Genomic DNA, 14,757 nt, shown 5'->3' with positions numbered 1-14,757 from the left:
AAACAAAAGGTTTTCCGTTACAAGTGTGGGCATGTGGGCTAACAGCTCAGCTACTAGTTCAAATGCTCATCTACACCAGAGCCCCTGGGTTTGGTGTCTGGCTCTGCCTACTGATTCCAGCTTCCTGCTAGTTTAGGAGGCAGCAGATGATAGCTCAAGTACTTGAGTTCCTTTCATCCTCACAGGAGACCGACATTACTTTATGCTCCGGCCAGGGTCATTGTGGGCATTTGGAAGTAAATCAGTGAATATGGGCTAAAGGTTTCACCTTGCATGTACCAGGATCCCATATGGGTGCCTACTTGTGTCATGGCTGCTCTATTTCCCATCCAGCTCCCTGCTTGTGGGCTAGGAAAGCAGTGGAGGACGGCCCAAAGTCTTGTGGCCCAGCACCCATGTGGGAGACCTAGAAGAAGCTCCTGGCTCCTAGCTTTGGATTAGCTCAGTTCTGACTATTGCAGCCACTTGGGGAGTGAACCAGCAGATGGAAGATTTTTGTTTCTCCCTTTCTCTGTATATCTGCCTTTCCAATACAAATAAATAAATCTTACAAAAAAGGAAGAAGAAATGTGACAAAACAGATACACCCCCTGGGGCACCCCGCTATACCCCACATGCCAAAGCAATTAGATGCCACCAGTATAGCAGATGGTATGAGTTGAATCGCCTGGCAAGAATTTAAAGGACAAAGGGTACTTACAAGTTTTGGATCACAGATTTTAAAGGAACAAAACTGAATATATCCCTTTATAGCAACAGCTTCTATTGGTATACAACATCCGGTTAGCTGGCAGAGCCACAGATCAAGACTTCACTGGTAACAGTGCACAACTGGTCTACCCATCAAGAAGTGGAGGCATGATCTGTTTCATAGACCTCGATTTGCTATAGGACTGACCCCAACCTTGAACATGAGACCGACATCTTTATCACAGCAAACCATCCTATCTAACAACTTAACTGACTCCTGAGTCAAGCACAGTATTAGGTTAGATGACTTATAAAACTTTCTCAGCATCCCAGATGGCTCTATGACTTCACAAGTGGGAGAGGGGATGGCTCCCACACCTCCAAACCCTGACATATAGGTGGGTCCAGTGGTAGGGGCTGAGGGGACACCCAAGTGTCTGTATTGCCATGAGGTTCAACTTGTCATTGAAACCACTTAGTTTAAAATGGGGAAGGAAATCAAAGGGCAAAACTTGGAGTGTGGCTGGTAGTGAAACCTGAGCCAAGGGTGCTGGCTTTCAGTGCTTATAACTGGGCAGTACACAGAGGTCTTACACTGCAGATGGCACAGTGGCCGGCAGAATCATGATCTCTGCTAAGAAAGTCTCTCTGGAAACAAACGATGTGGCAAGAAACGGGGGAAGCAGCTACATGCTCTGGGGACACAGTCCATTGTATATCCTGCATCTATTAGCAGTAAGCTCTCCATCCCTGGAAATAAGGAGGTGGAAGCCCCAACTAGTTTGGCTCAGGCAAGGGTCTGGCCTTGTGGGTATGTAGCCAAGTTACAGTGGAGTGAGATGTAGCTAAAGGGACAGGATTATCCTTGACATACAGGGACTTGGTGACAACTCTGACCAGGTGTGCTTGCTTCTCCGACCCTGTTCCTTGGGCAATGCGCAGGTTACAAGGTTGATGCCACCGGTCCTTTGCCAAATAGTAGGGGCCACAAAAGTACCTGAACCTCTTCAGATACATCCCCTGGCCTTAGATGAGCCTATTCTGGTGAAGGAATGAACCTAATCATCAAGGTCTCAAAAAGTTGAATGTGATAGACACTCTCATTGTATTGGTAGTGATGGAGGCACAATACAGGACATGCTAAGACTCAACCACATGTTGTTTAACGATGCTTTCACTTGTGTGTGATCCCTCACACCCAAATACCAGGTTTGATAGGAGGAAGCAACTAGCCCATTAGAAAAGCAAGCCTGGCCCCTGTTGGATAAATCCAGCCTGGCAGGCTGGACTTAGGTCCTTGGATAAGCTTTAACAGATTTTAGTACCCACACAGCTGATACACCTGCCCCTTGTGAAAACTTAAGAACTCTGACCCCAGCCCCAAATATCATCTTTGCCCAATACATTTGGATATCATTCCACCTGATTGGGTACATGGACAATTGGGCACAGTACTGTTTAAACTCAAATACCAAGCCAAGGGCTCAGAACAATGAAATGGGTGCTCAAATGGCTTATTCCCCTGGAGTGGATCAGATATTTCTGACCAAAGTTGGGAAATCTCCAGCCTGCCTAAATGGGTCCCCATTGATCCTACTGGGCTATGGAATTCTGTGGTCATGGTATATAGCCTGATTGAGCTAAAGGGAATACCTGGGGGCCCTCGAGGCAGTGTCTTGCTCTGGAGCTGTCTGCTGATGGTCAAAGTGTGTGGTCTGCTCCAGCTCTACTGCTGCTGTGCAGTCTGACAAAGGACAACACTATAAGTATCATCTTGCCGGACGCCACAGACTTGCTTTAACAAGTCCCTACTAATCACTTCCTCTTTTTTTCATCCATAGCCATGGTCTGATGCTGATTTTGCTACTTGTTCTGTTGGGATCTGCTTCAGATAATTATTATAATTTGCATAATGAGCTTTTGTCTTTTTGTGCATGCGTCTCTTCCACTGCTCTGGGCTCTGCTGGGTAGAGGACCTTACCACAGGCCACCGAGACAGTGTTAGAAAGTCCAGGCAGGCTCTGGGCACACTGTGGAAGAGGGAGACGGGGGAGCTTGTCAGTGCCAGTCACAAGGGCTGGAGTGACTGGGCCGCAGCTGCCTTGAACGTTACCATCATCTTTCCCGCTGCTAACCCCGAGGTCCTGACCCTGGAAAGTTCTTATCTAGAATCTGAAATGTGAATGCTTCTTGAGAAAGCCCCACGTGCACTTGGGTTAGCCATAGAGCACTTCTGCTAAAAACTTTCTCCTGGGCTCTGTCGTCATGTGGCTGTCCAGGACTGCACTGCTGTCCCTAAAGATTTCTAACAAATTCAGGGACTTGTCCACACCTTCTGCCTTTAGCCAGCTCTCATACACTGGATTTGTTTGAAATTACCCTTCACCATTCAAATTCATATGCCAAAAGTCAAGCCTTTAATGTGATCAGATGAAGAGACCATACAGCTCTTCATACATGTAGGAGGCCATAGAGCTGTGAGAGCTCTGTGCCTGGATGAATATAGCCTAGTGCCCCGGGGAGTTGAGCTGCCCTGCTGCCATGTGAGGGTGCAGTAAGAAGATGCCATCTGGGAAGCATCTGGACACCACAATGGCAGGTACCTTGACCTTGAATTTCCTAGCCTCTATAACCATGAGCAATACATGTTGGCTTACAGATGACTTAATCCAAGGCATTTCATTATAGACATCAAAATGGGCTAAGACACTGCCTGGTCCCCGGTTCTTAGAAGGTGCGTGTGGGAGGGGACACCTGAGTTCTATCTCCTTACACCATTCTGTGGCTGTGGCCATGCCTATGGGTAGGAAGTATAATTGCCACATAATTAGCCCATGAAATATTGAGACCTGACTAGTGTAAGTAATGAGGAGAGAAGCCCTCTTGGTTAGGAAATCCATTTAATATTGGAAGACGGTATTCAGGTAACACTAAATCATGACTTTGTCATTTTTCAGCTCAACCCAGAGCTGCAACTGATTGCTTAAAATAAACTGTAAGAAGAGCAAACAAAGGAGAAATTCTCATCAGTATGCAAACGGATGACAAACAAAAGGAATGATAATGGGTCTAGCATTGTGGTGCAGTGGGATAAGCCTCTGTCCGTATGGCAGCATCCCACCTGATCACTAGTTCAAGTCCTGGTTGCTACTCTTCTAATCCAGTTCCCGGCTAATGTACCCGGGAAGCAGCAAAGATGGTCCCAGGTGTTTGAATCTCTGTACCCACATGGGAGACCTGGATAAAGTTCCAGGATCTTGGCTTTGGCCCAGCCCCAGCCATTATAGCCATCTGGGGAGTCAGTGGGTTTCTCTCTCATTTTTCTACCCTTCTTTTTCCCTTTGTGTAACTCTACCTCTCAAGTAATTAAATTTTTTTTTTATTAATTTGAAAGGCAGAGTTACACAGAAAGAGGCAAAGAAAGCAGAGAGAGAGAGAGAGAGAGAGAGAGAGAGAGAGAGAGAGAGAGAGAGAGAGAGAGAAAGAGCAGGGAGAGTGAGTTTGAATACTATCCCAAATCACTTCCCTTTTCCCCCCAGGGCACTGCTCCTAGTCGTAGCTCCTTGGCACCCAGTATGGAGCCTGGTGCATTCTAGAGCCTTTGGCTTGTGTCATTTTCAGCTCGTCTGATTCCCTGACCCATACCCAGCCAGCCCTCTTTAGCCAAGCTGCCATTTCTCACAACACCACTTGGGGCTCATCCTAAGAAAGGAAATGCATTTCTTGATAGCCTCAAAAGCTATTTTCTTTCTTCTGTGCTAATACTTTTGAATAATTTTCTTTGAAACAGTCTAGTCACAGCTCATCTGTAGGCATTACTTATTAACAATTCATTAAAATCCAAATATATGAAATTTATAAACATATCGGTAGGAATGAAAATTGTATCATACGCTAGTAATCTGCAGAAGACTTTCTATGCTTGGTTATTACAGTAGGCCCCAGAGAGTCAGATGTCCCCCATTAGTCATGGTAACATTTAAACTCAATGTTGTGGGTACTATTGATGAAAAGACTGACAATCACATATTGGTAGTAACATCTCCCTTTATCCTCGCTCCATCCTTCCTCCCATAAACATAATCAGTATTTTGCTAAATGCCCGAAGACACAGAAACTAATGAGGTGTACTCCTGATTTTTAGAAGGCTTTCAAACTAGTAGAATCAGGGTGCTACAATTGCCTATATGCACACGTGTGTACATGTATGGGTGTGTGTGTGGAAGGGCGGTGTTGAGTGGCTAGTCAGCCTGGGAAACTGATTTCTAATGAAGTTTGATTTGTCTTTCAGCAGAGGTTTTGAACATACCAGATGTCAGGGCAGCTTCTGCAAGTTACCAAGTAAGAAACCTCTTGGTGGGCCCGCCACGGTGGCCTAACTGCTAAAGTCTTCACCTTGAATGCACAGGCATCCCATATGGGCACCGGTTCTAATCCTGGCAGTCCCACTTCCCATCCAGCTTCCTGCTTGTGGTCTGAGAAAGCAGTTGAGGACGGCCCAATGCCCACCTGCATGGAAGACCCGGAAGAGATTCCAGGCTCCTGGCTTCAGATTGGTTTAGCTCTGGCCAGTGCAGCCGCTTGGGGAGTGAATCATTGGATCGAAGATCTTCCTCTCTGTCTCTTCTCCTCTCTGTATATCTGACTTTGCAATTAAAAAAAATCTTTTAGAAAAGAAACCTCTTGGTGTAAAGAGAGAGCCACAAATGGTTTGGGGTTTGGTGTACTGCTCAATAGCAAGGGGTGTGTCTGGAATTAGCTCATGGGAAGCCTTGTGCATGGGGCTAGGAATACCCCGAGATTGTATGCAGACCTGGAAAGGTCTGCAGCCAAAAGCATAAGTCTGATTCTAATGTGGATTCTGGGGTTGCCAGGCAAGGGGCAAACCTGCAGGCTGAGAGTTCAGTTGGGAGAAAATGGTCATGACAGAGTGTTAGTGAAGAGAACGAGGTCCCTTCTTCTAAACAGTCCAGCCCCTGGGATAAACCATTTGGAAGTTCTGTGTTAACAAAACAGTCATCCGACATGCTAGAGCACCGATGATCTCCCTAGCATGTATGACTTTAAGCTCCTTCTGTGTTTCAAGGCACTCATCTATGGAGGGTGATGTCATCCCCTGAACCTTCTAGAGCTAAGGATACACTGAAAAGGAGCCACTAAAGTGTTTGTAGGAGCACCTGTCACAAGGAGAGAAGTCAGAGATAACCCCAAATATACATAATTTACATATATTTTATAATGAGTACTATATTTTGTACTAAGAAATGGCTTGCATTTTCCATTTTTTCTCATATATAATAAAAATCATAGAAAAAGGAAATAGAAGAAAGAGCATGAAATTAAGTATGATGTTCACTTATGTGGAAAGAGGCCAGAGAATCAACCATGGACCATGTGGTTGGACTCAGTGGAAGTGGGTAGAAGAGTTTGGAGATTATATCAAGGTAACTTCGCAAATAACTAAATAACAAATATAAGAAAGCAGTATATACATCACTGATGAGAAAATGCTGTGAACCAGAAAACATGGTTGATCTTATACAGTGCCCAAGTTCAAAAACAATGAATGGTAAGAGGAAAGATAGCAAGTAGAGAGGTGATAACAACAGGAGGGGCCGGGGCTGGGGTCAGGGCCTGGAGAAACCAGATCAGACGAGCCTTTGAGAGATGAAAAGGCCCTGCAGGAACTTGACCTTGGGTCAGTGCAAGTGGGGAGGTGTGAGACAAGGTGGGGAGACAAGCAGAAAGTGTCCATCGCCCATGTTAACCAATGGGATGTGGTCATTTTGCTGGTGGTATTGTTGGGAACTCACTGAAAGGCTTCTTACTGTTGGGACAAGGAGACCAGCGGTCCCAGCAATGGAAGGAGAGCCTTCCAGGGCCAAAACTCTGACTTCACTTACTGTTCTCCCACCAAGCAGTATCTGCTCAGTGACACATGCCCTTGTCCAGTGAGGCCAGCAAGCTGCAACACAGGCCCTGCCCCCTCCTGACTTGCTCCTTCCCACATCCCAGCCACACAACTGGGTTTATATGGCATGACATACTCACAGTTTTATGATGTCTGCTCCAAACACATGAACCATCGCGTAGCACGTTGTTTTCAAGAACCATTTCTCTAAAAGAAATAAGAAAAGCAAATAGATTGTATTTTTATCATGAAGCATGTAACACATGAGTTAACGATGATTACCAAAAACTAAAGCTCAACTATTACCTTATTAAGAGTCAAGGGAAATATTATACTTAATGTGTCTATTAAGTGTTCTTTCCATAAATATGATTTTTGTGTTATTTAACATCTTAAACTTATCAAAATACAATAAAGTATAAAAGAAGGAAAAGACTTCCATTTCAGAGGTATATGAATGCCACTTTATATGCTAAAGATCATAAAAGTTTTATTAAAAAAATTTGAGTCAGATTCTGGGTTTTTCTTTTACTCTCTATTTCAATTTAGTTGAAAGGGGTCGGGGAAGAGATGCTTCATCTGATAAACTCTCTTTGCTGGCTGACTCCTCACGTACCTGCAATAGCAATGGTTGTGAGGGACGAGGGAGGCCAAGGCTGGGAGGTGAGAACTCAGGTCCCCAAAGGGGTGGAAGGGTCAAACTACACGAGCCATCCCTTGTCTCCTCCACAGGTATGCACTGGCAGGAAGCTGGAATGGAGAGAAGAACTTGCTTAGCCCTCTAGTATCTGATGAGGACATCCCAAATGATGTCTTAATGGCTGCATCAAATGCTTGCCCACTCCTTACAGCAGGGGCATCTGAGTATTGGCAGATCTCTGTTGAAGTTGAAAGAAACAGGATTGCATTGAAGAAAATAATCTGAAATGTAGCTCTGATACAAAGGGGTGAGGCAGCGGGGAATGATCTCACTTGGCTAGTTCATGTAAGCTAACTTGTTATCCCGGAGTGAAAAGAAGACCAACTGTCAGAGTTGTGCCTGTGTTGCCACCCACCTCAGGGAACACAAAAGCCCGGTGCAGGACCAAGAACGAAACAGCCTCAGCCCCTTACGGGAACACAGGAAAGTTTTGAGGACAGATCTGACTGCACAATGATAACTGCTAATTCCAGTCCTATGTCTTGTTTCTCTTAGTCTGTTGTAAAACCCTGACAACTCAGGATCACAGAACAGTTACACACCACTCAGTTGCTGACTGATAGGAATTTTCAGGCTGGGGACTTGGCACTTGCTGGAAAAGTGGAGTGGCGGGAGATAGATTAATATGGAGAATTCTTCCTGGTACTTCAAACTTACTTAATAAACAATGTTTAATATTATGCTAAAACATTAACAAAATAAAATGTTTATTTGACAAGAAACAATAGACTTTAAATACCTTATAATCTTATGGTAGGCAACTAAAACTATTTCTCTACATTTATTCTGACCTTGCATAAATAACAGGAATTATGAGGCAATACAATGAACAGCTGTTCAGCAAAACAATTAGACAACTCAGAAGAAATGTTAAGATTCCTAGAACGACACAAAATTCTGAAACTGGCTCCAGAATAAACAGGCAATCTGGACAGACATATGACGAGTGAAGAGATCAAATCAGTAATCAAATACTCCTAACAAAGGAAAAACCCAGGACCAGATGGCTTCAGTGATGAATGGTACCAAATGTTTAAAGAAGAATTCATACAAATTCTTTTACAAACCTTTCCAAAAACAACAGAAGAAAAGGCACCATTTTAAAATTTATTTTTCGGTGATAAAGTGACCCTGATTGGAAAACTGAAAGATGCAGGGACGGATGTTTGGCACAGAAGTTAAGATCCACTTGGAATACCCACATCTCAAACCAGAGGGCCTGAGTTCAAGTCCTTGCCATGCAGGTGGGAGACCCGATGCTTGGGCAGGGACCTGAGATGGAGTGTACGGATCCGTCTCTGCCTCCTTTTCTCTCTCTCTCTCTGCCTTCAAAATGAAATGAAAAGAAACCAAAATTTTTGCAAATAAATCTGCATGCCAAAATCTCCTATGAATCTAGCTACAAAGATCTTCTACAAAACCGTAGCAAGTTACATTCAGTAACATGACAAACATAATTATTCAACTAATAAACTCGTTTATTCCAAGAATGCAAGGTTTTCTCCATCTGAAAATTAATTGTTTAGCACTTGTCAATAAAAGTCTCACACGATCACCCAGAGTTATAAACAGCATTTGTCAAACCACAGCACCTTTTCAGGAGAGGGAAAAAGTGTCCGAGGCACAGACTCAAAGCTAGCAGTGAGAGACCTTCCTTAACCCAAGGGTTATCCACCAAAGCCCTTCAGCTCACACAATACTGAGCTGAACCAGACGAAGCAGTTCCTCCTTGGGTCATGGAAAAGACAGAGACGTCTGCTCTCCCACTTTTTTTTCCCACATGACATAGAAGAATCTAGCCAGAAGAATTAGGAAATAAAAGGCAGATAGATTATAAATAAAATGCTTAGATTTTTAGATGAAGTACTACCTGTTCTTTGTAAAAAAAAAAAAAAAGTAATTTTATTTGGAAGGCGGAATGACAGAAGGGCACACACACATTCACTTCCCAGTCGGCCTCAGCAGACAGATCTGGGCCTGCGAAAGCCAGGAGGCAGGAACTCCATCCTAGTCTCCCACATGGGTAACAGGGGCCCAGCTGCTTGTGCCATCTTCCACCGCCTTCCCACGTACACGACAGGAAGTTGGATCAGAAGCAGAAACACTGGCACTGGAAGCAGCTGTCTAACGTCAACTGTCAGCACTCTAAGCAGGGGCTTAACCCGCTGTGCCAGCCCCCACAGACAGCGTCATCTCCATCTGCAGAGACTCCTAAGGAGTCATCAGGATGTCAGACAATGCAAAAAGCAACAGTGCTTTCATGTATCATGAGAAAATAAAAATGAAGTTAAGAAAAGAATTCCATTTATGGTAACATCAGAAAGTATGAAATACTTAGGAATAAATTTAACAAGAAAATTGTAAAACAGATTCTCCAAAGCTACAAAAAAAAATTGTTTTTAAAAATGGTCGAAACAAATGGAAAGACATCTTATATTCATGGATTCACAGACTTAATGCTGTTGAGGTGGAAATACTCCCAAAATTGATCTACAGATTCAAGTGCAATTTCTGTCGCTTCATAAGTCAGAGAATTTTACTTAAATTGGATAATCTAAACTTAAGTGAAGAAACCAGGCATTTGGAAGCAAATTTAAATCATCACCAACATAGAACTAATTTAGTCCAGAATAGGACACTTTAAAATCCAGCATTAGCAAGTTTGAAAAACTTGTGGAATTGGCTGAAAGGCAGTGGGAAATTTTCTTGTTTCTTTTTTTCTGTTGAGATGAGGGTGTGTGTTTCTTAGATTTCTGGTTTGTTCTAGTCTAAGTGAATGCTCCCAGGGTTCTCCTTACTCTTTGACAAGGACCACTGAACCCATCAGTGTCCTCAAATGAATTCTGTGATTGCTACCTTGAGGGGTCCATTTGGAGCAGTGGCAGAGCAGGTGGCCATGGGGTGGCGGCTTTCGGTGAGGTAAATTTCACCATCAGCACGGAAAGATACACAGCAAATGGGAGAAGTGTCCAGAGACGGATGTCCCCAGCCAGTCATGACAGAATGGTAACCTGGATGTTATTGACACCTGCGATGAAAACCCTGACAACAGCATACTGCTGGCAACCCACCGAGGGGAAAGTTGTTCTGTTCAACATTGCCCGTGACCAGGGAGCTTGAGCAGTGTTTACTTTTATAGATCCAAAGAGTTGAATTTGAGAGCAACATAAGAAAACAGAAAATGTGGCTTTTCAAAGGGCAAAAGGAGGCAAGCAAAGGGCCGGGCAGTTGTCGCACGTTCAGAATACAGAGCTACAAGTGTAATTAAGACCTAGGATTTTGCAATTTGTAAACTACCTCCGGCTTACCTTCGCTTCAATGGACCCAGGAATATTTTTAGTCTTGTTAAAACGTAGTTGATAAACTATACATATGCTTATGGAGTACATTTGGAAAATTGGATCCATGTACATAATGTATAATGATCATATCAAAATAATTAGCTTGCCTATCTCCTTAAATATTAATCATTTCTCATGTTGGGAATCTTTATGTTCTTCTCTAGTTCTTTATGAAAAAAATATAATAAACTGTTATAAGTACCTAGAAAAGATTCCTCTCATGCAATTTTGCTGCCCATTATCCAATCTCCTCCTATTCTCCTTCCATTTTACCCTTTCTAGCCTGCAGAAATCACTGTATTATTATTTCCTTGAAATCAACATTTTCAGCTGTCATGTATTTCTTTAAAATTTTTTAAAAGATTTATTTATTTTTATTGGAAAGACAGATTTACAGAGAAAAGAAGATACAGATCTTCCATGCCCTGGTTCACTCCCCAGTGGCCACAATGGCTGGAGCTGAGCAGAACTGAAGCCAGGAGCTTCTTCTGGGGCTCCCATGCAGGTGCAGGGCCCCAAGGCTTTGGGACATTTTCTACTGCTTTCCCAGGATACAAGCAGGGAGCTGGATGGAAGTGGGGCTGGGACACAAACCAGCGCCCATATGGGATCCCAGCACATGCAAGGAGAGAACTTACCCACTAGGCTACAGCACCAGGCCCTCTATGTACACTTTAGGTGGTATTATTATACTTGACCTGCTATTTATTTGTTTTTATTTGAGAGGAGGGGAGGGAGACCTTCTCACTGCTAGTGCACTTCCTGAATATCTGTAACAGTCATGGCTGGGCTAGGCCCAAGCCAGGAGTCTGGGGTTGAAGCTGGCCTCTAACTTACGGGGCAGGGACCTGAGTGCTTGTCTAAGTCTCCCGGGCGTACATTAGCAGGGGAAGCCAGACACTCCCACGTGCAGCTGTGCGGGATGCTCCTCCCTTGCTATTAGCCACGCACGAACACCCCAAGCACAGCGAGCCCTGCTGGCTACAGAGCCGGGCTCATGGCTCCAAGTCCTAGCATGGACATCGAGTTCTGGCGACTACAGAAGGTGAGGAAACCCCTTTCGTCAAGTCTCCATGATTCTTACACTCCTATTCCACGAACATCAAGATTTCCGCCTAGGTGACCCGAGAAGGCGAAGTTCCAGCAAGACCTTTGGGTCGCGGCATCGGCTGATCCCTAGTGGGAGCTGATCCCTCGTGGGAGCTGATTCCTGGTGGGAGCTGATCCCTAGTGGGAGCGAGCCATTCGTCATTTTTCTATTAGCAAGTCTGAGCTCCTTGCATGCTGTTTACTAATGAGTGCCAGAGGCAAAGGCAGCAGTTGAAACTGAAGGTCAGAAATGCTTCCTGCAACTTGAAAAAAAAAAAAAAAGGTCTTCCTGGCACAGCCAAGGGTATGATGGGTCACAGGGACTCTGTCCTCCAGAAGGCTGCCCTTGGGCATCCTCCGTGAGGGCTATGCTGTTTGCCCACGTTGAGCTCACTTTGGAGGCGAAAGGATTCATTGCACATTTTTATGTGTGAAAATGTCACCCCTTTCTATCAGCTGTTCTGGTGTGCCATGCAGGATTAGTACTGGGCTCAGGTATGTATTGTGGGTCAAGACGACTTTATTTTCTAAGAATAACCTTTGGGCCCAGTGCAGTGGCCTAGTGGGTAAAGTCCTCCACTTACATGTGTTGAAATCCCATGTGGGTGCCAGTTTGTGTCCCAGCGACCCCGCTTCCCATCCAGCTCCCTGCCTGTGGCCTGGGAAAGCAGTCGAGGACAGCCCAAAGCCTTGGGACCCCGCACTTGGCATGGGAGACTCAGCAGAAACTCCTGGCTCCTGGCCTTGGATGCACTCAGCTCTGGCTGTTGTGGCCACTTGGAAAATTTTTCCTCTCTTTCTCCTTTTCTCTATAAATCTGTCTTTCCAAGAAAAATAAATACACATTATTTTTAAAGAACAGCCTTTATCTTGTAGATCATCTGGGTCATCCCTGTACTTGGGTGAACTGTTCTCTACCTCCATAAAACTGCCACAAGGGCTGCTCTGTCCGGTGCTGCTGAATGTCATGGGCCTTTAACCTGAGCGGATGGTGTGCTATCCACTGGGAGGCAAAACCCTTGGCTGGAAGCAAAGCTAAACTGCCTTCTTTTTCTCTGAAAAGATTTATAGTTATTTTTTATTTACATTTGAGGCATAGTTACACAGAATGAGACAGCTCCATTCCCAGGATGCCTCCAGTTCGGCCAGGGTGGGGCTGAGCCAAAGTTGGAGCAAAAGTGCCTGGGAGGGACCCGGTTCCTTGAGGCATCACCCAGATTCCCCCCAGGGTCTCCATTAACAGGACGCTGGAGTCAGAAGCCAGAACTAGCAATTAAACCTGATAGAAAATGCAGGAATCTGAGTAGGCAACGATTGAATGCCTGAGTAGGTTGAATGCCTGCTCCCAAACTCCCTGTGGAATACTTTTAAAATGTCTCCAGTTAAAAACGCAGCTTACCACTGAAAGCCAGAACACCTTGAAATGCCTGCTACAAGTGCCTCTCCTGGGGCATCCCCATTTGCCCAGGACACCTGCTGTTCTGACTTGGTGCAGCCAGCCCTGAATGCCAACAGTCTTCTTTCTGGATGCTTTGCTCTTGGCTGACCCATAAAGCCAAGGGGCTAATGTAGGAGAGGGGACTTTTTCAGTCAGTAGTTCACCTTTGGGAGGTATAACTTTCCTAGAATCAGGAAGTCAAGTACAAATGTTTTCAGGTGGGGCCGGGGCCATGACATAGCAAGCTAGGCTTCTGCCTTTGGTGCCAGCATCCCATGTGGGTACTGGCTGCTCTACTTCCCATCCAGCTCCCTGCTTGTGGCCTGGGAGTGCAGTGGAGGATGGTTCAGGTCCTTGGGCCCCTGCACCCGTGTGGGAGACCCAGAAGAAGCTCCTGGTTCTGAGTGTGCTCAGCTCTAGCCATTGCAGCTGTTTGGGGAGTGAATCAGTAGATGGAGAAGCTTGCTGTCTCTCTCCCCTTCTCTCTGTAAAACGGCAATTCCATTTCCCCCTCTCTTTTCTCTGACTCAAGATATCTGAAATTACAAAGCAAGATTGTGAATGTCTAATAATGTGAAGATGTAATATATAAGGAAAAGTACATGGTGAAAAACTGCAGAGGCTTAGCCCAGGTCTGGAAGTCTTAAGTATAAAATCAAATGTTAAGTAAGGAAAGGAAATTTTGGAGCAATGAATGTCACTGGTGTGAAATCAGAGCTCCTTGCAGGGAAGATTCTGGAAAGATGATGGTGAAGGCAGCCAAGTGCTGGAGGTTCTACCAAAACTTCCCACATCCAACAATAACAAAACAACAGTGCCTCAATATGAGACCCTAAATCCACATACAAGAGTCATAACACGGCTACAGCCAATCCAGTAAGGATTAGCCTCTCACCACCCACAGGGTCAGTGTCTGTCCTGGAGAGAGAAGCAATGGATGCAGGGTAAACTTGAAAGCACAAGACTCCCGAAGGAGCTGGTATGAATTAGAGCAGACAGGGTCTAGAAAGTCTCCTGGGTGGAGGAGCGAGTGAGTAGGAATACAGTTAGGCTTGAAGGACTGGGGGACCGCTTCCCCGCCAACTCCAGAAACTGTCCGTCTGGGACAGCGCCACCCTGAGGAGAGACCAGATTTTGATCAAAGGTCTAAAAGACCAAATCAAAATGGAAGGGAAACATACTCAGAAAAATCTTAGAAAGCAGGCTTCCACTTTTTAAACACTACACAAAGACAACGGAAGAAGGAGCTCTGTGCATTCAGAAACGCTACCCTGAAACACCTCTTTCCAAGAGCTTTGGAAAAAGAATTTTATGTAGAAGTGAGCAACGTATCTAGGTCAACTCCCATGCAAAGTTATTATAAGAAAGAAAAAGAGAAAAACAGAGAAACACCCCTACAAATGGTAAGAGCGTGCCAAAAAGTCACGCCAAGAGGGGATTGAAATGTAACATCTTTTAAAAAATACCCAGAAGGCATTAATAAAATGATATAAGACACGAAAGACCAGTAGAAATAAGAAAAATTACTGAAGAAATGAAGTCTAATTTAAAACCAGTGCAACAACAGTTGAAAATAACAAATGATGTC

At 44.6% G+C, this 14,757-nt stretch overlaps 1 protein-coding gene across 5 annotated transcripts in view; it reads right to left on the bottom strand.

Moving 5' to 3' along the window:
- Nucleotides 1-14,757, bottom strand: part of AOAH (acyloxyacyl hydrolase) — a 249,021-nt gene that overhangs the window by 121,619 nt on the left and 112,645 nt on the right. For 4 of the 5 annotated variants that reach the window (XM_040964660.1, XM_040964664.1, XM_040964662.1 and 1 more), the window contains one exon: nucleotides 6,742-6,808. In XM_040964660.1, the coding sequence (XP_040820594.1) occupies nucleotides 6,742-6,808 (67 nt within the window). Of the gene's footprint in view, nucleotides 1-6,741; nucleotides 6,809-7,761; nucleotides 7,911-14,757 lie in introns of those variants that run through there. The other variant, XM_040964665.1, reaches the window with a different exon arrangement.

This window comes from Ochotona curzoniae, unplaced genomic scaffold, assembly GCF_017591425.1.
Source record: "Ochotona curzoniae isolate NIBS_2020 unplaced genomic scaffold, NIBS_Ocur_1.0 scaffold_3835, whole genome shotgun sequence".
NCBI lineage: Eukaryota > Metazoa > Chordata > Mammalia > Lagomorpha > Ochotonidae > Ochotona > Ochotona curzoniae.
The sequence above is the reverse complement of the archived record's forward strand: the minus strand, read 5'-3'. Positions and strand labels throughout refer to the sequence as shown.